The 22,754-nt window shown below is 56.7% G+C and overlaps 1 protein-coding gene across 2 annotated transcripts in view; it reads left to right on the top strand.

The window, feature by feature from the left end:
* BRINP1 (BMP/retinoic acid inducible neural specific 1) overlaps positions 1-22,754 on the top strand; it is a 167,624-nt gene that overhangs the window by 137,758 nt on the left and 7,112 nt on the right. For both annotated transcript variants that reach the window (XM_077913104.1, XM_077913103.1), the window contains 2 exons: positions 535-771; positions 4,719-4,941. In XM_077913104.1, the coding sequence (XP_077769230.1) occupies positions 535-771; positions 4,719-4,941 (460 nt within the window). The remainder of the gene's footprint in view (positions 1-534; positions 772-4,718; positions 4,942-22,754) is intronic.

Raw genomic sequence — 22,754 nt, 5'->3', positions numbered from 1 at the left:
GGAAGCTGCGTTACCACGACGTGGGTCCGTGTCCGTCCCTGCTGATCCTACTGTTCACCGCCAAGGGCAAGGATCCTGTCTTTTTTTTTTTTTTTTTTTTGGATCTCTATAGACCTAGCGCCTAGCTCAGGACTCGTGCTTCGTAAATAGAGTTCATAAACACGCGAAGGAAGGGAAACGAAAGACATGAAGGACGGAAGACAAAACAAACCATGGTCTTGTGCTTTCCATAAGGGTTTTCTCCCCAGACGGGAAAGGCCGACACCAGATCTGGCTCCGGCTCAGTCCTGGTGAAACGGAAGGAAGGAGGCCTCTGAGAGGTGGCCAAGGTCGGGGCTTGAGGGGGCCAAGGACCAGCAGTTGCCGGAGGCCTCGCAGGCCCAGAAATATTTTGGTGATGGTTCACGGGCTTCAAAAAAAAAAAAAAAAAAAAAAAAGCCGGCAGCTTCAGACTTCTCCGCATCACCTCTCCAAACTGTTAATGAAACACCTCCGTTAACCTTCCTTTCTCCCCTTCTTGTTCTTCTCCAACAGGTCTTCAGATCATCTTCCCTCAGTATCTGCAAGAGAAGTTCGTCCAGTCGGCCTTGAGCTACATCATGTGCAACGGGGAGGGAGAGTACGTGTGCCAGAACAGCCAGTGTAGGTGCCAGTGTGCGGAGGAATTCCCCCAGTGCAACTGCCCCATCACCGACATCCAGATCATGGAGTACACGCTGGCCAACATGGCCAAGTCTTGGGCCGAAGCCTACAAGGACCTGGAGAATTCAGGTAGAGAACCTGGGCTCGCAGTTCTGCAGCCGTGACCCTGAGCCACGTCTAGGGGGGACAACTGTCTAACTGGAGTTGGGGCCACCGTGAGGGGGTGTCCAGTGTCCCCAGCTCTTTCACTTTGGGGGGACCAGGGCCAGGCCTAGCCGCTGTCGTGGGGTCGGTACCCAGTCAGTCTCCACTGAGTGGAATAATGAACCCCATGATCGAGTTTGTGGTCCTAAGATGGATTGTCTCTGTTGAACCCAGAAGACAGAGGAACGCCACGTAGGCCCTGGAGGGTGGAGAGGCAGGAAGAAGTATTTGCATTGATTCCTGAGTGTGTGTGTGTGTGCGTGAGCGTGAGCGTGAGCGCCTGTCTCTGAATCAGCAACACGCGTGCACGTGCACGTATGCACAGGTGCATCTATCTCCATCCGTGGAACACATGCGGGTAGATGTCCATACGGGTCAGAGAGCTCAAGGATTCGCAGTCACTTTGCAGGTACTTAGCCTATTTCCTGCTTTTCATGGTTCAGAAAGTGCGTGGTCATGAATTCCAGGGGAGGAAAGTCGTTCTCCCGGGGCCGGGTAGTGAGTGAGGGCCAAAGCTGGGTCTCTGCCTCCCTGGAGCTTCCAGTTAATGTGGAAGCCGCACGCGAGTGGGGCGACCCGTACAGATAATTACGCATGGTAATTCGGTGCGTGGGGAGCGGGGTTTAACGTGGTCAGGCGGGTCCGGAGAGGCAAGCTGGGGAAGAGCAGCTGAGAGGCGAAGCACCTGTGACACAGAAGTCAGCAGGTGTGCACACGACAGCTGGGGGGGGCGGGGGGCCCCCCCGGGGGCCCAGGGGGGTCAGGACAGCGGCGAGGTCAGCTCGATGGTGCGTTGGGCAAACGGGGAACGTGCGGAGCTGCCGCGTAGCCAGGGCTCCGTGTCACATTGAAGAGATGGGTGTTGAGACCCGGGAGCCTTGGTTAGGTACGTGGGTTAGACCGGACGCTGGTACCGTTCACTGAGCTAGAGCCCCTCGAGAGGTCGGACACGAGAAGCTTGGAAGCCTTGAGACTCCCAGGGAGAGGGGCCGAGCAGCCGCACGCCTCTGATACGTGCTCGGGTACTGGTCAGAGGCGGCCAGAGGCAGAGAGCGACGCCGTTTCTTTTAAAATTAATATTCCTTAAATTTATCACAAGCACCGCACCACGGAGGAGGGAGGGGGCCGAGGCCCGGCGTCTCCCCCAGGGTCACGTAGTTAGTAAACCAGGGCCGGTAACGGATCCCCGGATTCCAAATCCAGAGCTCGTCGCGGCGCTCGCGACACTGTCAAGTCTTCTTTACCCCCTAGGCCTCTGCTCCCTCATCTGATAAATGAGACGACGTGTTCGTGGTTTTCATATTTGAATGTGTTTAAATTTTTAGCGGAGAAACCCTTTGATCGAGCAAAATCGCACCTCGGGGCCGCTGTGCCCTGCAGGTAAAAGCTGAGCCGCACCAGGGGCCCCGAAAGCCACTGGTTTCCGTGAACGGGGAGCCCCCGCCAGCCTGGGGAGCGCACGATGCCCGAGCCGTCCTGCCCTCGGGGGCTCCGAGTGGAGCCCTGGCTGCCCGTGAAGCCGCACCCATCGGTCCACCTAGAACCCCAGGGACTCACGGAAGAGACGGTCCCTGTTCCGACCATTACGTGGCCTCGAATGAAAGAAGCACTTGGTGAAATGCTTTGCGGCGAGGTTCCCGGATTGCTAGGAGGCAGAGGGGAACCCACGCTGTGTGGGGGGCTCGTTAGCGCATCAGCCTTTTCCCAAGGAAGGGAAACCACTGTCTGCGGGTAGACGGGGTGCAGGGGGCAGACACAGACCTGACGGGGTGCAGCGTAGCCGAAGGGGCCACAGGAGCGGCTTCCGCGGTGGGCCGTCTCCCCGCGAGAGCTCACGGTGGCTCCAGGTCCCCCGCACTGGGCCCCTGGGGATGCTTTTACCCACCGACGAGACCGCCCGTCTCTGGCTGGTGCACGTGTGGCTGGTGCACGTGTGGCTGGTGCACGGGGAGTTTCCCGCCCTTCGCTCAGCCCCCGGCCTCGGGAGGGAGCAGTGAGCAGCCCAAAGGGAAGAACCAACGGCTCCTTCGTGGTCGGGGGCCGCGGTCAAACAGAGCCAGTCCAGGTTTCAGCCTAGACAGGCGTCCACGTCTCCCTGGTGGGGAGGGGCCCTTATCCTTTTAGTCAAGAAAATCAAGTTAGTTTGTCTTTTAAATTATAAAGCCCCGTCTGAGCGAGATCCAGGTTCATCGGAATGACTGTCCCATCCTTTGAGGTCAGGAGAGCCTTCCCAGGAGAGGCCGCGTCCTCCGTGGGGTGGGCGCGGGCACCCAGGAGCAGTCATTAGGGCCGGCCCCCTGCCTCCGGCCGGCTCCCCCATAAACCAGCCATCCTTTGGGTCCGACGCGGCCACCCATCCCCTGGGCGTGTCCCGAATGTAGGTCCCCGGGATTGGCGTGAAGTGCGGGAGTGCCTGTTGGGCAGATGGGGAAACTGAGGCATTGCACGGCTGCTCGGGGGCTGAGGTTGCCGGTCGGTGTCCTGCGCATCGGACTGTGGGTAACGAGGCGCCGGCAGCGTCTTGGGAGTCGGAGATCCCTGCGTTCCGCACCCCGTACTTATTTTCCTCCCACTGCCCTCATCCGCTTCACGGGTTGAGAGTAAGTGTGTGAAGCCAGGAGGAGCGTGAGACTCGCGGCCTGGCCCGAGGCCCCGCCGTATGCGGGCCGTGGGGCCTTGGCGAGGTGACTGACCTCGCCGTGTCCTGGTTTCCCTGAAAGGAGGCGCTGAAAGCACCCACCTCCTCGTCTGCCGTGAGCTCGCTTACGCGGGTTGGGGTTTGACACGGAGCGCCGTGCCCCGAGAGCTACGGAGGCATTTTTAAAGCTGAAGTGAATGCCTAACGGACTCGGAATTTCCTTGTGGGCTTCGTGACCCCAAGTGGAAGGGGTACTAGGCTGCAGATACACACACATCCCCCAAGCGTTTATTTGGCTTTCTTTTCCTCCGATAGGATCAACTTCCCAATTCTTTTCCCAATAGTGGGGGAGGGGGGTGGCCGGGGTCAGTATTACATTAAAGAAGCAACAGCTCGGGTTTCAGTCCTGCCTCTTGTCCCTCGAAGGCCTTTCCACCTTTAGTAAATCACGTCCCCACTCTGCGCCTCAGTTTCCCTCTATGCACAACAGAAGAGCTGCCCTTATGTCGAGTTGCAGCCAATCCCGAAACTCTGAAATACAGAATCACAGGCCGAGGCAGGTCACGTCAGGGTCACCCCAGGGAACCCAGACTTGTCCCCATCTCTGGAGCTGATCCCTGAAATGGGACGTGACGTGAAAGGGCACCCGGACACCTTCCAGCAGGACCGGATTGCACAGGGGGGGCTCGACCCGCCTCAGCTCTCTGGCACCCCTACAGGTGACGCCCAGGGGACGGTCGGGTTGGCGCCCGCTCTGTGGCCCTCCCTGCCCTCCTGGGGTCCTCAGTGGGCGCCTGCGGGGGGCTCTGGTCCTTCGGGCGGCAACCGTGTCGTCCAGGATCGGCTAATACAGTTCCCATCACTCCTGCATTTACGGCTCCCCTTCTCCTGAAGGCACGTGCTGGGGGGTCTTGAATGCTGAGCTGGATAAAAAATGTGGGTTAATTGATGCGGAGACCATATCAAGTCCGGATGATAGTGCGCATCGTTATGCCGCCGGCCTTGGGATGCCGGAGTCCGGGAAGGCAGGGTGGGGCCTGGGCGAGCGGAGTGAAGTGGGGGGTGAGGGTGGGGGGGCTCCCTGCAGGGCGGCGGCCCCTGGGCGCCTGGTCGGGGCCCACAGGGGACGTTTCCTTGGCAAGCCCGCGTTGCCGGGTGGTGGGTCGGCCGGGACGTGGCTCGGAGGGGGCCGCCCGGCTCAGCCCTTCTCCTCGGCCTTTGTCTCTCTTGCCAGATGAGTTTAAGTCCTTTATGAAGCGTCTGCCCAGCAACCACTTCCTGACCATCGGCAGCATCCATCAGCACTGGGGCAACGACTGGGACCTGCAGAACCGCTACAAGCTCCTGCAGAGCGCCACCGAGGCCCAGAGGCAAAAGATCCAGCGCACGGCCCGCAAGCTGTTCGGCCTCAGCATCCGCTGCCGCCACAACCCCAACCACCAGCTGCCTAGGGAGAGGTAGGTGCCCCCCCGCCCGGCGCCCCGCCAGCTCCCACCCACCGCCAGCTTACTCTCCCCCGTGCAGAGGGTGCACCTGCGGGCGGCAGGCCGGGCCTTGGGGGGTCCAGACCACCCGTTCCCTGCGTCCTCCCTGGCTTCTCTGCTGCTGGTTCGGGCCCCCCCACGCGCCCCGGGTGTCTCCCCGTTGCCTGAATACGCCCTGAACTTTCGGCCTCTGCCCCCGGCCCGAGCCCTCGGCCTGTGGGAGGGAAGCCGACGGTAGCCCTGACTGCTGGGTGACACGATGCTGGGTGCTTCGGATGTATTATCTATTTCATTTAAAAATCACTCAACCAAGCGGATTTTTAGCAGCCCCGTCTTAGTGGTGATGAAACCGGGTTAAGCAGTCAGTCCACTCCCTATCAAGGGCCTCTGGCCAGAGCCTGGGGTCAGGGAAGCAAACAGGGGACAGGCCATGAAAACTTGAAGGAGGCACTCCGTGGCTGGTGGTGAGGGTGCAGGGCTCTCCCCGGAGGCCGGGAGCCTCCTTCATGGCCCAGAGGCCTCGCTGGCCCTGCTCTGGGCTCGCAGGACAGAAGCACCTGCTCTACACAGAACTTAGGGTTGATTTGCTCCCTCTGGAACCATCAGGAAGGAGCCAGGATTCAAATCCAGGCTGTTCAGACCCGGTTCCCCTGGCGTGTCTGTAGGGGTGCGTCTGCCCACCCCCTCGAGGCGGCTCGAGCCAGCAGGAGGCAGACTTGGGGGCCGTGCACCTGCTCCAGCCAGCACAGCTGCGCCTCCGTGCGTTCCACATGCAGGGGGTCGTGTTCCACTTCACCGGGAGAGAAGAGTCCGGCTAAGGGGCACCCGGCGGCTCAGTGGGTTGAGCGTCCGACTCTCGGTCTCGGCCCCGGGCCTGACCTGGTGGCTCTTGAGACCCAGCCCCACGTCCTCGTCCTGGAGCCCTGCACCCCGCGGGAGCCTGCTCGGACCTTCGCTCCCTCCGCCCCTTCCCATGCTCGCTCCCTTTCTCTCTCTCCCAAATATAAATAGATGCGTCTTTCAAAAAAATAAGGAAAAGAGTGAGGCTAAGTCCCGTCGACTTAACAGATCCGCCGTGGGCCACGCGTGTACACGCACGGTTGTGGGCCCTGTTGTGCGGATCAAAGAACAAGCTCCGAGGGGTCAGGCCATGGTCCAGAGCTGTGGGGCACATCCGCAGTCCCCACCTGGACGTGACGGAGCCCCCAGGGAACATCTACAACTGTCCGAGGACATTGTGAGCCTCGGGGTGGGCGTGGGCGTCCTTTTGCACAGGGCCGTCCCCACCAGAGTTACCCTTCTCCAAGTCGGTGGTGCTGAGGCTGGAAGCCCCGACGTGCGAGGTCCCCGGCTCCACGAGTCTATATACGGGTTCTCCATCACCCCTCGGGCCGTGCTGCTCTCCAAGCACACCCCTCACCCCTGCCACCTCCACGCACCCACCTGTTTTCCTCCTATTTTTCCAGACTCAGATCAAATGCCACCTCCTCCGTGAAGCCTTTCCTGATGGCCCCGGCCAGCACAGGCGCCCCCTTCTCTAAGTCCCCGTCCACTGCCCGTCTTCCCTATTGCTCCTCCTTGTGCATTCTGGGCTGCGCTCGTCTCCGCCTCTCCCACTCCTGCCAACTCTCGGCCCGTTGCTCTGCGCCCGGTCCGTGATCATCACTCTGTGAGCCGAACAGGATTTGCTCTGCCGCTTGCTCCCTCGTTTCAGTGCCGTAGGAGCAGGACCTAGGAAGGTGGTGCGGTCATAGGACGGCTTCCGTGCCACCTGCAGCAGGTGCCAAACCGCCCCCGTGAGGGCCCCCCTGGACCCCACCTGGGCCTCCGTCGCGTGCCCTGTGCCGGGCACAGTGGGGGACTCGGAAATGAACACAGTGAAGGGTCGCCCCACCCCCGGTTCCGCGGGGCCGTCTCCCCTGTGTCCTCACGGGGCATCCCCTCTGTGCATCTGCTTGGGGCTCACCTCAGTGACCTCAGTGACCTCGTTTCGACTTAATCTCCTCTTCAAAGTCCCTCTCTCTGGATAGAGCCGCATTCTGAGGCCCCGAGCATGAGGGCTCGAACATGGGAACTGGGGGGTGGGTATAACAGCCCAGAACTGCAGAGACGTGGTCCTTCGGTGAAGAGACCGTGCGCCCCAGGATTCGCCACACGGGATGCAAACCGGGCGGGGAAGGGTAGTGATAGGCCAGGACCAGACTTTAAAATGGGTCCATCTGTCGATTTTGCCGGTCGTCAACCTCAGAGGGTGGAGCCGAAGGTCCAAGGCCCCGTGAACGGTGTGGACGGACGCATTTATGAAAGGGGACAAGAGCGTCCAGGTGCAGATCTCAGGGCGCCATCAGTCAGGCCTGGAGGGTTCCAGAAGGAGGGCGGCCCCACAGGCGTTGCCGGGAAGGAAGGGGGAACAGAAACAGTGATGGGGGAGCCCCAGCCCCAGTCAGGGCACTGCATTGAGACCGTGCCTTGCACTGGCCAGCCGGGGTCCTTCGGCGCGTCCCCTCCCTACCCTGGGTGCAGGTGTCCACAGGGTTCCCCATCCGTGCGGGCCGTCAGGCTGCAAAGGTCCCGCCGCCACCGGACCTGCAGATGTGGCAATAACACTTGCCTTCATGTGAAGTGTGAGGACTAAGATCTTAAATTTTTAAAAAATATTTTATTTATTTATTCATGAGAGAGGCAGAGACACAGGCAGAGGGACAAGCAGGCTCCCTGCAGGGAGCCCGATGCGGGACTCGATCCCAGGACCCCGGGGTCACGCCCTGAGCCCAAGGCGGACGCTCAATCCCTGAGCCCCCCAGGTGCCCCCAAGACTAAGTTTTTAAAATTTGAAAAAAAAAAAAAAAAGCAATGCCTGACTCAGTTAACAGAGGGCTGGGGGTGGCGGGGAGAAGGAGGCGCTGCCGCTGTATCTGCAATCCCCAGGCCAGGCGAGGTAGCTCACTTGCTCCTCGCCGGAACGGCATGAACTAGGTTCCTGTGCCGTCTTACGATTCCTATTTTACAGGTAAAGGAACTGAGGTGCAGGGAGTCTAATCACATGCCCAAGGTCAATAAATGTTAATTATTTTATTGTTACTTCAGAGAAGTGCTTGCCTATAAAATTAAGTGGTAATTCAAATCTAGATAATTGGAGCTCAGGTTATTTTTAAAGGATTATTTATTTATTAGAGAGAGAGAGAGAGAGAGCATGCACGTGCATAGGGAGAGGGAGAAGCAGACCCCCCCCCCCAGCAGGGAGCCTGATGCAGGGCTCGACCCCAGGACTCTGGGGTCACACCCTGAGCCAAAGGCAGGGGCTCAACCGCTGAGCCTCCCGGACGCCCATCCGTGGCTCAGTTTGAGGCATCCCGAAACCCTAACAGTGGGCTGGGAAGCAAAGGGGCCTTCTGGCCATCGACTGCTGCCAACAAACTCAGCCCAAGACTTCGTGGCTCAGAGCCGCACTTTCTGACAACCTCTCCTGAATCTGTGGGTCGTTACGGGGCACGGCCGGGGTCAGTCAGGCTGGCCGGGGCTGGGCTCAGCTGTCCCTCCCACGGCTGGCCAACCGCCGGCTCTGGGCTGGGAGCTCGGCTGGCGCTGCCCGGCAGCCCGCCCACGCGCCCCATCCACGGGGCCTGGGCTTCCCCAGCGTGACAGCCGGGGACTTCGTAGATCTTGGCCCTGGAGGTCAGACAGTGTCACTTCCACCGTGTTTTGGTGGCCAAAGTGCAGCGCGGACTCAGGGGCGTGAGTACTGGGAGGCGTGGGTCTCCGGGGGAGAGCGGCACCTGCCAGGACTGGAATCATTCCTGGGGGTTAGGTGCCACGGGATAGGGTGGGTGCACATGGAGCTAGACGTGACCGTCTGACGTGCAGGGCCAGAAGGCCCGTACAAGCCCTAACAGCCTCCCACTGAGCCGCCGTTGTAGCCAGCAGGAGGGCTGGCCAAGGGGAAGGTTCTGGAGCCCAGCTACCTGGCTGCAAGTCCCAGCTGTGTCCGCGGCTTATCCTGTAACCCTGGGGAAGTCCACACCGGCTCTGAGACTCCATTTTTCTCCTGGGTAACACGGGGCTTATGATAGTGTTTCGAGGATTAAAGGCCTTAATGCACATAAAATGCTTAGGACAGTGTCCGGCACACGGAAAACACGCCGCGCACGTCAGCTATTTTCCTTAAAGATTTTTAGTTTTTTATTTATTCATTCATGAGACCGAGAGAGAGAGAGAGGCAGAGACCCAGGCAGAGGGAGAAGCAGGCTCCATGCAGGGAGCCCGACGTGGGACTCGATCCCGGGATCCCGAGGTCACGCCTGGGCCGAAGGTGGCACTAAACTGCGGAGCCACCCGGGCTGCCCGGCTATTTGCCTTATTGTCATTTTACGAGGTGCTGACATTTGGCCTGTAAGGTCTTGGCCTGCGGCAACTCAGCGAGTTCAAGTGTTGGTAACGACGATATGCGTACACGGTACACGAGTGTGCATGGCCCCCGTGTACGTGTGTCTGTGCACCTCTATCCACATGTGTGTGTTCCCTCAGGGATCCACGCGGAGCCGGGTTTCTGTCTGCCCCCCCCCCCCCAGTACCCGGCATTCAGTACTTGCTAAATGAGCACGGCGGACCGACCTGCCGAGCTGGGATGCCCACGTATCCGCGCCCGCTAGTCCTCGTCAGTCCTCTGTGTGCATATACGTCACCCAGCCCTCGTCCTCTCTGCACAAACTTGCTGGATCGGACTCCCAGACATCAGCGGGAACTGAGGGGGCACACGTGTGATTAGCTTGCCCAAGGTCACAGGACAGGTGAGTGGCAGGACTGCAGTTGTCTCACTGGGCGGGTGCGGGCCCCGAGCGCCGTGCGGCAGCAGAGACCCGTAGCTGTGCTTGCTTGGGGCACCCCGTGTGTGGATGGCGACGGCAGAGCAGGGTTGCTCGTTCAGGTCGTGGGGGTGGCGATGGAGCCGGATGAGAATTTCATAGGCTGGGATGTAGGAAGGGGCTTATGCTGCGGTGCTGCGGGACCCCGAGTCCTCGGCTCCGGAGCCGGGGCAGGCTCACCAGAGGGGCTTGGGCTCCGGGCAGGGCTGCACCAGGCACACCGTCACCCACTGTAGCACCACGACCGCCTGCTCTGGCAGCACTGAGTCCTCCATTTTACGAGCAGGGAAGTTAAGGCACAGAGATGTGGACTGACCTGCTGAAAATCACGCTGCGGGGAAGAGGCAGGATTCCCGCCCCGCGGTCCTCTCCTGTGGCCTCGAGGCTCGTGTCCCTGCTCCCGAGGCGATGGCCCAGGGGGTTCACACCGCCTGCCTAGCTACTCACTGCGCAGTGATGGAAATCACCCCACGTTCCTTGCAGAGAAGGGGAAGAGGACACAGGAATGGGGAGAGGAAGGAAGAAACAGGAAAAAGGGGCACGGGAGGTAGGAAGGGAAGGAGGGAAGGAGGGAAGGAGGGGAGAGGGAGTCGACGGAGCCCCAGCAGGTCAGCCTGGCCAGTGCTGAGTTCGGCAGGCTTCTGTGCAGGCCCACAAACGCCGACTGACTGACCCGGCCTCCCAGCCCAACGCCAGGCTCTGGGAGGCACCCAAAGAAATAAGCAACAGGGCCTTTGTCCTCAAAACATCATTATTTAGGGTCAGGGTGTGCTTCTGAGAAGGACAAACTTTCCAGGACAGACTGGCTTTGAACCAGAGGACCTGAGTTCGAGTCGTGGCCAGAACTGGTCTGTAGCAGGTGCTCCAGAGAACACGGGCTGCAAGACCTGGGCCTTGCGGGGGCCGACGCAGCCCCGGTGCCGAGCGGCTCCGTCCCCTTTTTGTTTATAGGAATTCTGACTCCGTGCTCACTTGGGAAAATAGGGGGATCTTTTTTTCCTTTAAAACAACCGGACTCAGTGCCCGCGAGGTCTTGCCGGGCTGTAGGAGACGTATCCCTGGGAGAGACTGAGACAATGACAGTTCAGCTCCCAAAGGGTGTCGGGCCGGCAGTTAAACCTTAGTCAATCTGAATGAGTAGCCGGTAGTTCAAACCACGATCTCTCGCCCTAGACGACAGTGGCCTTGTAACCGTGTCTCCCAGAATCTGCTGCGCCCACTTTGCCATCTGTGCACCTCGAGGAGGTCAGAACCCCACCTGAGGTGGAGGCCACCACCCCCCGGCCTGTGGCTTCCCTGCTCAGCCTTCGGGGACTGACCCCGGCCTCAGGAGCAAGCGCAGCATCTCCAAGGAGCCTGCGGGGCTGCCCACCTCTTCCCTGCCCGTCTCTTCTCGGCCCTCACAGCCCAACCCGCCCCCCCATCCTCCCCTAAGTACCAAGAGTCGTCCCGCTCCACGGCGCTCCGCACGGGCCGTGCCCTCTGCCTGGAACAGACGGGCTTCCTTTTCCTTGGCCACACTGCGCCCTTCAGATCTCCGCCCCAAGGGCTGTGTTCCTTGCGCTGAAAGCTGCTGGGACCTGTTTGATAGGCTCACCTGACCCCCGACTTCCCACGTGAAGCCCCACACCTCAGGTTGCACTAGCACCTTTGCTTACAGGTTTGTGCATGCCTCGCGTCTCCTGAGCGACCGTCAGCCCTGGGCATGTGTCTGTGCCCATGTCCTGGACCCCGTCGTTTTATTTTTTTTATTATTTATTTATTTATTTATTTTTTTAAAGATTGTATTTATTCATTCATGAGAGACACACAGAGAGAGGCAGAGACGCAGGCAGAGGGAGAAGCAGGCTCCCTGTGGGGAACCCGACGTGGGGCCCGATCCCAGGACCCCGGGGTCACGCCCTGAGCTGAAGGCAGACGCTCAACGCTGAGCCCCCCAGGCGCCCCTGGACCACTCTACCGTCCTAACCTCCCAGCGTGCTAATCGGCACACAGTGGCTGTTCAGAACACATTGTTCACTGAATGGACAGGTGAATTATTTTCTACTTGGCAGGGGTTCCCAGAGGCACGGCGACGTGATATCGTACAATCGCGTCCCGTCGCCACATAAACGATTCAAGGATTTTTCCACGCATACCGCTCATGGTTAGAATGTCCCCCGCCCCCGTTCGTAAGCGAAGAAACGGAAGCCACAGGGCGTTAAGTGACTTGTGCAAGGTCTCTCGGGGGCTTGGTAACTACGCCAGGATTAAACCTGAGGCCCTCGGACTGTGGCTGCGCCAGCAGCGTGGTCAGATGGAAACTGCCGAGGGAGCGTGTCTCGGGCTGCCCTGGATGCAAATCCTCCAAGCGTCTCTTGCTACATATGCGACTTTGTGAAACGTACCGTATTGAAGACAAAAAAGAAACAAAGGAGGACAAACATAGGCATTTGCCAGGATCTATGAAACGGAATGAGGTGGAGAAAAGCCCGCAGCACTGGGTAGGTCCTTAACGTCAGTGGGGTTGGCTGGCTCTTTCCTGCATGCTGTCTCCTGGCTTTCAGAGAGGTCATCGAATATACCGCAAGGCAAAGCGGATCCGCGGCACTTTCACTTGAGGGCGGGCGGCATAATCATCGGCATTTTCCGATGACTCTGGGTCTTTGGTTTATTTTTACGCCTCATCCATCGTCGCGTGGCCTTGACCCGGCAGCCCGGGCCTTCACCACGCACACTGTAATTATGCAATGTTGAGATGAAAATCTCTTGGGGGCGTCCACCTCAGGCTCGAACCCCAGGGCCGTAGCTTCTGAACCCATGTCAGCTTTTCACATATTTCCTGCTCCACACGGTGTTTAATTGGTATCTATGGAAAGATCCTGGCGCCCAAGATGATCGTTAGCTTTAGGACGATGACCCTCGGTATCCACAGTGGTTTTGATTCTTCTCTCTGAGCCCTGTGCTTACTCGCCTCTGGATTTCATCTCCATAGGCTCCCGCCGTGGGGCGGAAGGACAGGACTTCTTATATTGTATTGAACAGGAGTCAGGTTCAGTTTATTAGGCTGACAGTCTCTGCTCCGCCACTTATTAGATGTGTGACCTCCACAAATCTCTAAACTTGCCCCAACACTCCGTTTCCTCATCTGTATGACCAGGATGATGAGACTAGCTACCCTGTAGAGTCGACGTCCCAGTCAATTTATAGGATACGTGTGGAAGCCCCTCGTGACTTATAACGAAATATGCAGATGTGACACTGACATAATCATCACGCTGGTGGTAAACCCTCGGTGTTTGATGAGGACGCTGTCTCTGCCTCCAAGAAACGCGTATTTCCACCCAAGAAGACCAAGCGTGAGCCTGACCACATGTGGCAACATACTAGAGAGGCAGTGGGATTCACGATACCGAAGACTTCACACTCCGGAGTCCCATAGGCCAAGAAGAAGGTACAGTAGCTAACAATGCAAATTTGGTACAGTATCAAGGTATCCGAGCTTCATTTTTCTCATCGGAACGCTAGAGATAAAACTAATACCTAATACCTAATCAATAAACCATTGACGTTGGAAAATCAATAGAAGAACGTCTATGCCACATTGGGCTTAGGGTAAAATGCCAAGGCCCCCAGTTCCTTCCTTACCAGACAAAATTAGAAACCGATAATTTGTCAGTTAATTGAGAAAGTTAAAAATAGGGAATCCTAAAATGTACATACATGCCGCACATATATAAACACATTTTATTTTAACTTAAAATATATACATGCATATTCCAGCCAGCCTTTTGAAGTAGGGCCAGAATCTTTTCTGAGGATGCTGGTATATTCTATTTGACATTTTACTGGCTTTCTTGCCTAAACCACACCCATAATTGTATAACATTTCCAACCTCAGTTTATTCAAAGTGGAGCAACAGCTTAAAGACTCTTAAGAAACAATCTAAATGTTTATAGATTTCCATGCCCCGGTCCTAATCATTTTCAGGTACTTCCCCTTTATTTAAATCAATGACATTTTTTTTTTTTCCTCCAGCAAATGTCTTTCTAGAATCTGTTCATGGAATTCAAATTAGTTTCCACAGAAAAAGACAGCTCGTGTTTAATTGATTTATTTGACTTTTACTTCCGTGATATAATAATGGCAAATGCAACTGGCACAAGCAGATGTGGGAACAAGTGTGCTCTTTACTTGGAGGGAGGAGACGCGTGTGGGCTTCGTGGGAGCATAACCAACCCGTCGTGAGCATCTGATGATGATCCCACTATCCCGTCTATCTGACGGGAGGGACGTGTCCGCTGTGTGGCGAGTCGCTCGCTCGGAGGTCAGTCCCGGGAGCTGGTCCCGAGAGAGAAGCTCTTGGTCCTCCTAACTTGCCACTCTCGGTGGAGCAGCGCGCACAGGGTCCTACAGTAAGAAAAAATAAATAACGATAATAGCAGTTAACCCACGTGCCGGGCACAGGTGTGGGTGCCTTTCGGATATTGGCTCATTGAATCCTTACGACAAGCCTGCAGAGTAGATTCTACTGTGGCTCCCGTCGTAGAAACAGAGTCCGAGTAGCAGTAGAGGTGAGAAGGGAGAGAAATAGGTTCCTCCTGGGGAGGACTGGAGAATCCCCTTGCCTCTTTGCCCGGATTAATCTGTTCCGCCCTTTAACTTTCAGACGACTCCCCCGTTTCTTAGGGACACTTGCCCTGACACGCTGGACCACTTTGCAGTGCCCTGCAGGGTGTCTCCACTACATCCAGCTTTTTTTCGAGCAATTGGCACGTCCGCAATTGCGTGTCTCATCCCAGACTTCCCCGTCTTGACCACAGATTCCACGAGGGCAGTGACCGGTGCCTCCCCCCCACCTCCCAGGGACAGATAGAGCTGCCCGGCCCGCAGCGATACAGTGCTTGATGAGGGAGCCCTACGGTGCAAGCTGCAGGATGACGATGCTTTGCGCTTGGCGGAAGGGGGCAGGGGGAGAATGGCTTTCTATTCCAGAAAATGACATATAAAGCATTGACTGGAAGATTAATTTCATCCGGAATGGGAAATCAGAAAACAGAGAGTGTAAGGGGAAAAAAAAATACAAAACAAAACAAAACCAAAACCACGAGTGCTTGGGCTTTGGAACCAGACAGTCTGGCGTTAAAGCCTGGTGAGCTGTGTGCTAAGTGTCTTCCGGGCCTCTAAGTGCCATCATCTGTGAAATGAGGATAAATAACAGGACTTTCCTCACCAAGGTATTGTAGAGATGACCCCAGATGTACCTGCCGTGGTCTTAGCATATAGTAGGTGGTCAACTAACGTGAACTCTCAGCGGGTTCGTCTTGTTAGTGAATAAGGTTAGACCCATACGTTGATGTGAAACGGTGGGGGAATTGAACACCTAACTGTGGAACTTGTGTGTCACCGCTTCGCTGATGAATAGCTATTGGGAGGGGAAAAAATCAGAATGCCGTGGTTTAGTAAGTGTTCTCGGCTAGCCGTTTGAGGTTGGAGCTGGAGAATCCACGGGGCTCCTCCCCCACGTGTAAAAGGGGTCAGTATTTCTTCGTGGGTTGACATGACTTTCCCACTGCTCTGTGGATCCACCATGCGGTGGCTCTCAAGCCGGAACGGGCATCGTGATCACCCGGGGGCTTTCTGCACCTAGACGACCGGGCCCCACCCGCCGGGTTTCTGATCCAGTCGACCTGGGATGGTCCCTGCGTCCCACGTGACACTGATGTCCTCATCTGAGGACGGCGCTAACCTCCGATTAGAATAGTCCCCTTCGCCGCCGCGAATACAGGGTCCCCTCGCTCGGTAGAAACTGAGCAGAAATGAATTCCTCTAAGTGAATCGTATAGGATGCTGTGATGGGCGGCGGGAGAGGAAGTGATGTCTTTGGTTGAAAAAGTTTAGAAAATGTTGAATTAAAAAAAAAAAAAAAAAACTGGGATCCCTGGGTGGCGCAGCGGTTTGGCGCCTGCCTTTGGCCCAGGGTGCGATCCTGGAGACCTGGGATCGAATCCCACGTCGGGCTCCCGGTGCATGGAGCCTGCTTCTCCCTCTGCCTGGGTCTCTGCCTCTCTCTCTCTCTCTCTGTGACTATCATAAATAAATAAAAATTAAAAAAAAATAAATAAATAACGAGAGATGGGGTCACTTACATCTATTTTTTTTCAAGCTTACTTGGCCACAGGACCCCTTCTGCTTAGAGTCTTTCAAGAGATTGGGTTCCTCGGTACAGGGCCGTGGAAGAGAGTGCTTTACACCAGGTGAAGAGGCAGCGACCCAGAGTGCGTGCTGTGGTGCCTCAGGTGTTCCTCCCGTCAGCAGGTCCTCATCCTTCAGCGTGTCTGCTTTGACTTGAGTTTCTAACACCTTCTGCTGAAGCAGGTGCTAATGGCTTTGTATCCCAGCAGGGACCAGTCCCGCTGAGAGGTGGCACGACTGCTAGCCAGCAGCCGCCAAAGTAACAGCAGGAAGGTACTCGGTTTCTGGTATAATTAGAGAATAAATTTACCCCATTAGGCTCGGGGACATTCCTAACCTTTCAAAGTAAACCGAGACAAATGCCTTATGTACAGGCTACTTTACTTTGCAGAGGGCTTTCCATCGACGATTTCCTCTGATCCTTACATGTGATAACCTGCCTGGGAGCTGCAGCCAGGACTGGTCTCCCCATTTACAGGTAAGAACACTAAGGCTCAGAGAAAGTAACGATGAGCCCAACGGTCTGAAATGATGCTCCTCGTGTCGCCCTCCAACCTGGCCGTAGCCTTTTGTTCTTGTCCAAGCATTTGCACTAATATTCGTCCCAGATCTCCATTTACGCGTCCATCCATTCCTTCATTCCTCAGATATTTAGTGAGCGCCGACTCGGCGCTGGGCACTATGCAAAGGGTAGTGGTGGAGCCCTAGAGGAGACGGGGCGTAGGGCACGGAAGCCTTGAAACCCGGCACGTCAACTAGAGCTGCCACGGGACCAGTCTCAGGCCCGTGCTTTACCTTGGGAATCTGAGGCTCAGGCAGGTGAACGACCTAGAACCATGAAATCATGAACCGTCAGAGCCATCAGGGAATCGAAAAGAATCAGGTTATCAAAGAGTAAGATGAAAGCGAGTGGAGAAGTGCGTTGGCCAGAGACGCCGTGTCAGTTCGGTCGTGCCGTGTAACAAAGTACCACAACTTGGAGGCGTAAAGCCACGGGCATTTACTGCACCTCAGTTTCCTCGGGTCGGGAGTCCGGGCATGGGATACCTAGATCTCTTGCCTTGTATGTCACAGGCAGAAGTAAAGAGGTGGGGGTTCTGGGGCAGAGCCCATTTCCACGCTCATGCGGGTTGTGGGCAGGATTGAAGTCATTGTGGTTGGAGGACTGACGTCACCGTCTCCTTGCTGGTTGTTGGCCGGGGTTTGCTCTTGTTCCCCCGAGTCTGCTCCCCAGGCCCCGCAGGAGGACTGCCCCCAGCTCCGAAGGAATGAAGGTGCCGCGGGTCCCTCTCGTGCATCCGCTCTCAGAGCCCTCTCCCTGCTAACAGCCGGAGAAAGCTCCGTGCTAGTGTCTGATTGGAGTAGATGCACCTGGATGGTCTACGTGTTTTGGGGTCGACTGTGCCAAATCGCAGACGCACTCGTGGGAGAGATGGCGTGTTATTTTCACAGGTCCCGAGGACTAGTGCCTGGGATCTTGGGGAGCGAGGGGCCTAGTTAGACTCCTGCCTCGTATTGTAACACAGGCTGGTAGTGAGGGAAAGGGCAGGAGATGGCCAGAGTCCTCTAGGGGCCATGGGATGTACCAGTTTGAATATCTGATGCTGTGTAATAAGTTGACCCAGCACCAGCCGTCATATCCTGCCCACGATCTACGGGTCAGGAACTTGTGCCACGACGGCCGACCCATTCTTCTGTTCCACGTGGAGTTGGGCTGAAGTCACCCGGCCGCTGGGTTGGGCTGGAGGTTCCAAGAAACCTTCTCTCACGTGCCTGGAGCCCTGGAAGGGATGGGCAGAGGTGGGCTCAGCGGGGCCCCTGTCCCTCCCCAGGCCTCCCCGGTGTGACCGCTCCACCGGGGGACCAGGGGTCAGACTGCTGGTCAGTGGGCTCAGCTCCTAGAGGAGCTCTCCAGGAACAGGCGGCAGAGGCTGCAGGTCTCTGAGACCGGAGTCCGCACGCCAGGTGGATGGCTGCTGCGCCTCCCAGGATTGTTCGGGAAAGTGGTAGGACCAGACTCGCTTGCAGGGGACGGGGATATGGATCCGCTTCTGAGAGGATCTGGGGGCCACCGGTCACACGCAGTGGGCCTTGCTCATTTTTTTTCAGTGCAATACGTTTGAGTAGAAAGGAGGCTGTGCTCTTCGGAGACCTTGCGAAGGAACGCTTTGTAAGACAGGGTCGCCCTCTGGAACCCTTCGGCGTGTTCGGTTCAGGGTTCCTGCCCCGTGATGAGTGTCTCAGCCAAGGCAGGGCCTACGCCGTGCGCATCGTTGTTTTGTGTTGTTTTCTTGGAAGCCGGTTAAAGGGAGAGAATGTTCCATAATATGATTTCATTATTTGCGGGGGCAAACGTGTAGCGTAGGTCTTGGGAGCTGAAGGAAGAGGGTTCCTGCAGTCACCGAGCATTTCAGTTGCGGGATAAATCCCAGTGTGAGTGTTCTAGAATCAGGGAAACACTACTGGACCCCCGGTGAGACAGACCCAGCTGGGAACTGCCTTGATGAGGCGACCTCCATAAACTCTTCTGACTAGTGGGCCCCGCTGACGGTTTTCGTCTCTGGGAATTCGTGTCGGTTCAGATCCGGGGGCGAGTAATCCCTGAGAAGTAAGAATGTTTCCCGGGTAGCAGGGTACTTGTAGGGGAGGCTGGGGGCGGGGGGTGAGCGGGATTCCTGTGAGGTTCCTCCTCCCGGGGATGATTCTGGCCCTGGGCTCCCAGGCGCTGCGTGCGAGCCGTCAGGCAAGGCCCGTGACCCGCGTGCGCTCTGTTTCCCGTGGACCGGGCCTCGTCTGAGCATCCTTCAGCCCCGGGATCCTGAAAATCTGTCACTCTAAACCCGCAGACAGCCCTCCCCGGAGTCAATTGCTACTTTGATCGTCCCTGACCTGTTCAATGTGTGCGTACGTGTATGTGTCTGGGGAGAGGGTAGCAATTTGGCGACAAAGACTTATTCTGAGTGCGCACTAAACTGTCCTATTAAGGAAGCGGTACGAGCCCGCGGAGAACCCCCCTGCCGGCTCGGGGCGCGGCCTGCCAATCACGAGGCCTACGCGCGCCCTCCCGACCAGGGGCACCGAAGCTTTTAACCAAGGACGTCTTCGGCATTTCTTTTCTGTCTATGGGGGAGACAGGAAGGCAGCGTGAGGCGGGGCCCGCGGCACCCCAAGAGGTGGAGCGCCCGCCGGCTTTGGGTGTGAGCGATGCGCAGGGCTCGCTCTAACGGACCCCACTACACGTCCCTGCTTGTCATTCCGCGCTCCTGGCGAGTAGGGCCGGTGACTCACTCGGCTGACATAAGGCAAGAAAATAAGCATCTTCAGATCCTTTCTGTTGTTTTTAGTTTAGTTGTTTTTTTTCTTCCTTCCTTCCTTCTCTCCCTCCCTCCTTCCTTCCCTCCCTCCCTCCCTCCCTCCGTCCCTCCCTCCTTCCTTCCCTCCTTCCTTCCCTCCTTCCCTCCCTCCGTCCTTCCCTCCTTCCTTCCCTCCTTCCCTCCCTCCGTCCTTCCCTCCTTCCTTCCCTCCTTCCTCCCTCCCTTCCTCCCTCCCTCCTTCCCTCCCTCCCTCCTTCCCTCCCTCCTTCCTTCCTTCCCTCCTTCCTTCCCTCCTTCCCTCCCTCCTTCCTCCCTCCCTTCCTTCCTTTCCTTCCCTCCTTCCTTCCCTACCTCCCTTCCTCCTTCCTTCCCTCCCTCCTTCCTTCCTTCCTTCCCTCCTCCCCTCCTTCCTCCTTCCTTCCTTCCTTCCTTCCTTCCTTCCTTCCTTCCTTCCCTCCCTCCTTCCTCCCTCCCTTCCTTCCTTTCCTTCCCTCCTTTCCTTCCTTCCTTCCTTCCCTCCTTCCCTCCTCCCTTCCCTCCTTCCTTCTTCCTTCCTTCCTTCCTTCCTTCCTTCCTTCCTTCCTTCCTTCCATCCTTCCTTCCTTCCTTCCCTCCTTCCCTCCCTTCCTCCTTCCCTCCTTTCTTCCCTCCTTCCTCCCTCCCTTCTTCCTTCCTTCCCTCCTTTCCTTCCTTCCCTCCTTCCTTCCTTCCTTCCCTCCTTCCCTCCTTCCTTCCTTCCTTCCTTCCCTCCTTCCTTCCCTACTTTCCTTCCCTACTTTCCTTCCTTCCTTCCTTCCCTCCTTCCCTCCCTCCTTCCCTCCTTCCTTCCCTACTTTCCTTCCCTACTTTCCTTCCTTCCTTCCTTCCTTCCTTCCTTCCTTCCTTCCTTCCTTCCCTACTTTCCTTCCCTCCTTCCTTCCCTACTTTCCTTCCTTCCTTCCTTCCTTCCTTCCTTCCTTCCTTCCTTCCTTCCTTCCTTCCTTCCCTCCTTCCTTCCCTACTTTCCTTCCTTCCTTCCTTCCCTCCTTCCCTCCCTCCTTCCCTCCTTCCTTCCCTACTTTCCTTCCCTACTTTCCTTCCTTCCTTCCTTCCTTCCTTCCTTCCTTCCTTCCTTCCTTCCTTCCTTCCTTCCCTACTTTCCTTCCCTCCTTCCTTCCCTACTTTCCTTCCTTCCTTCCTTCCTTCCTTCCTTCCTTCCCTCCTTTCCTTCCCTCCTTCCTTCCCTCCCTGGAGCTCAGAAGCACCTTTCCGTTCAGAGTAGAATCTAGAGGCTCAGAGGACAGAGTCAGAATAGAAGGAAGCGCTGGCGCTGCGGGCGGAGGCCCCTGCTGATCCCCGAGAGCCGAGAGCCGGTGCGGCTCACCCTCCAGCCTCCGGCGGGCTCACAGCGGGAGGCTTAGATTCCGGGACCCTCAGGAAGTCACGTCTCCTCCCTGAGCCGCGAGGTTTTCCGCGGCACCTAAAGTGAGGTCCTGGACTCCCTGTCAAGCCAGCCGGGGGCGCGGGAGAGTCGTGCTGACCAGGTCGGAGAAGCAGACGGAAAGTTCCAGAAAGGCTGAAAAGCGATGAGAAAATCAAAGTAGCTCGGCCCTCGCCGTGTCCTTGGGGTTGCTGGAAAGGACGGTGTTGGAGATCAGTGCCTTCTGGAAGCCTCCCAGACACCGAGAAAGTTGAGCATGACGTTCACGGACAGCAAGAGTTCGCGGTGTCGCCAGCGCACCCAGGGAAAGGGGGCGTCGTCGCCTGGGCGCCTGCAGCCCACTCCCCGGAGCCTGCACCCCGCGCTCCCTTCCGCCGCCTTTTACACCCCACAGCTACCCCAGGAGATACTTCTCAATTTTCCGAATTCGCCAAAGCAAATCTCTGTCCTGCCAGCAGCACAGGAGCGTTTCCCTGGCTTCACATCCTTCCGCCCATACTTGGCGGTTCCCATCTTCTCCGTCTGTATTTTTTATTATTTTAGCCGTCCTGCTGCAGGGTGTATCTCGCCGGAGCTTTAATGTCACGGTCCCGATGACTGATGGCGTGTCACGGACTCAGTGGCCTCTCGAATATCTCCTTTTATGAGGCGCCTCTTGCTATCATTTGCCTATTTTCTCTTCATTATCGGGTTTCTTCTTACTGCTTTGTAGTTCTTTTTTTTGTTTTGTTTTTGTTTTTGTTTTTCTTTTCTCTCTTTCTGGGACCCATCACATTTATTAAGCAGCTTAGTGAGCACATTATCAAGACAAGTAAAAATTGTGATAACTGCATCTACTCTGATTTAAGGAGCCGCGTACAATACTCCAGAGCCCAGCATCCAGCCCGTACAGGAGCCGTTGCTTATGTGTTGTGAAGACAGCCCTTGATCGGCCGGAGCTACTGCAGACACACCCTCTAACGGAGGTGGCCTTTTTGTCCTTTGAATGCTATCTTTTGATGGATATTTTTTATCCTAATATATCCCTATGAACCATCTCTTTCCCTCTTCGGATGAGCGCTCTCAAGACATCTCTGTCTCCTCCAAAACCATAATAAGGTTCCCCTATGTTTTCTTCCAAAGTGGCTGTTCGGTTGATGTCGGGAGAGTTGTTATTCTTGTTTTTACTTTTCCCACTTAGATCCGTAATTCCTCTTTGTGGAGAAAAGACTAAGATCCTTAGTCTTAAGGATCAGTAAAAGGCTGAGTGTCAAAAGGGGTTGCCTTTTGCTCCTGTTGCTATTTTTTCTATGAGCACTCGACTGACCCACTGACGTTTATTGAATCCCGTTCCGTGGATTTATAATCCATAATTGCCAACTTCAAAGGGGCCGTTTCCCGTGTGAGCCGGAGAAGCGCCGTAGTTTGTTTTCAGGCGAGACAGCGCGCACCTACTGTGTGTAGGAGGCTCTACACAGTGCCCTGCCTGGTTCTCCAAAGGACTCTGCTGTTACTCCACATCCCGTAGTTGAGAAAACAGAAACTCTGGAAGGACAAGCAATGCTGGAGGTTAAGCAACGAGTGGCGGAACAGTGACTCAACACCCGGTCTTGCCTGACCCCACAGCCCATGTCTCCCCTTGTCCGTCCTCAAGCATCGGGCCGACAGCATTCATCAGGACCGTGGAGGGTGAGGAGCTCGGGCCACGCGGCTCTTCAGGGACGGTAGCTGAGCCCCTCTAGTGACTGAGGGGATAGCTTCCCCTGGGGCCCTTGTGCACAGCTGGTTGTTGTTCGCCCTCTGTAACGGTGACGGTTAGTGGTCAGTACCCAGGGCCCTTCACTGCAGACCGCCCGGGAGCTCTGCGTAGCTGATTCTAGTTCTGGAGACCAAGTACCTGGCAGGGAGTACCTTCCCCATTGGACAGATATGGAAACTGAGGCTCAGAGGGGTCACATGACTTACCAAGGTCACACTGCAAGGTCAAATGTCCAGGGGCAGACAGTGGTCGTGCAAATGGGGTCCAGGATCTGTTT

Source organism: Canis aureus, chromosome 10 (genome assembly GCF_053574225.1).
Source record: "Canis aureus isolate CA01 chromosome 10, VMU_Caureus_v.1.0, whole genome shotgun sequence".
NCBI lineage: Eukaryota > Metazoa > Chordata > Mammalia > Carnivora > Canidae > Canis > Canis aureus.
This window is presented reverse-complemented; position numbering and strand designations above follow the sequence as displayed.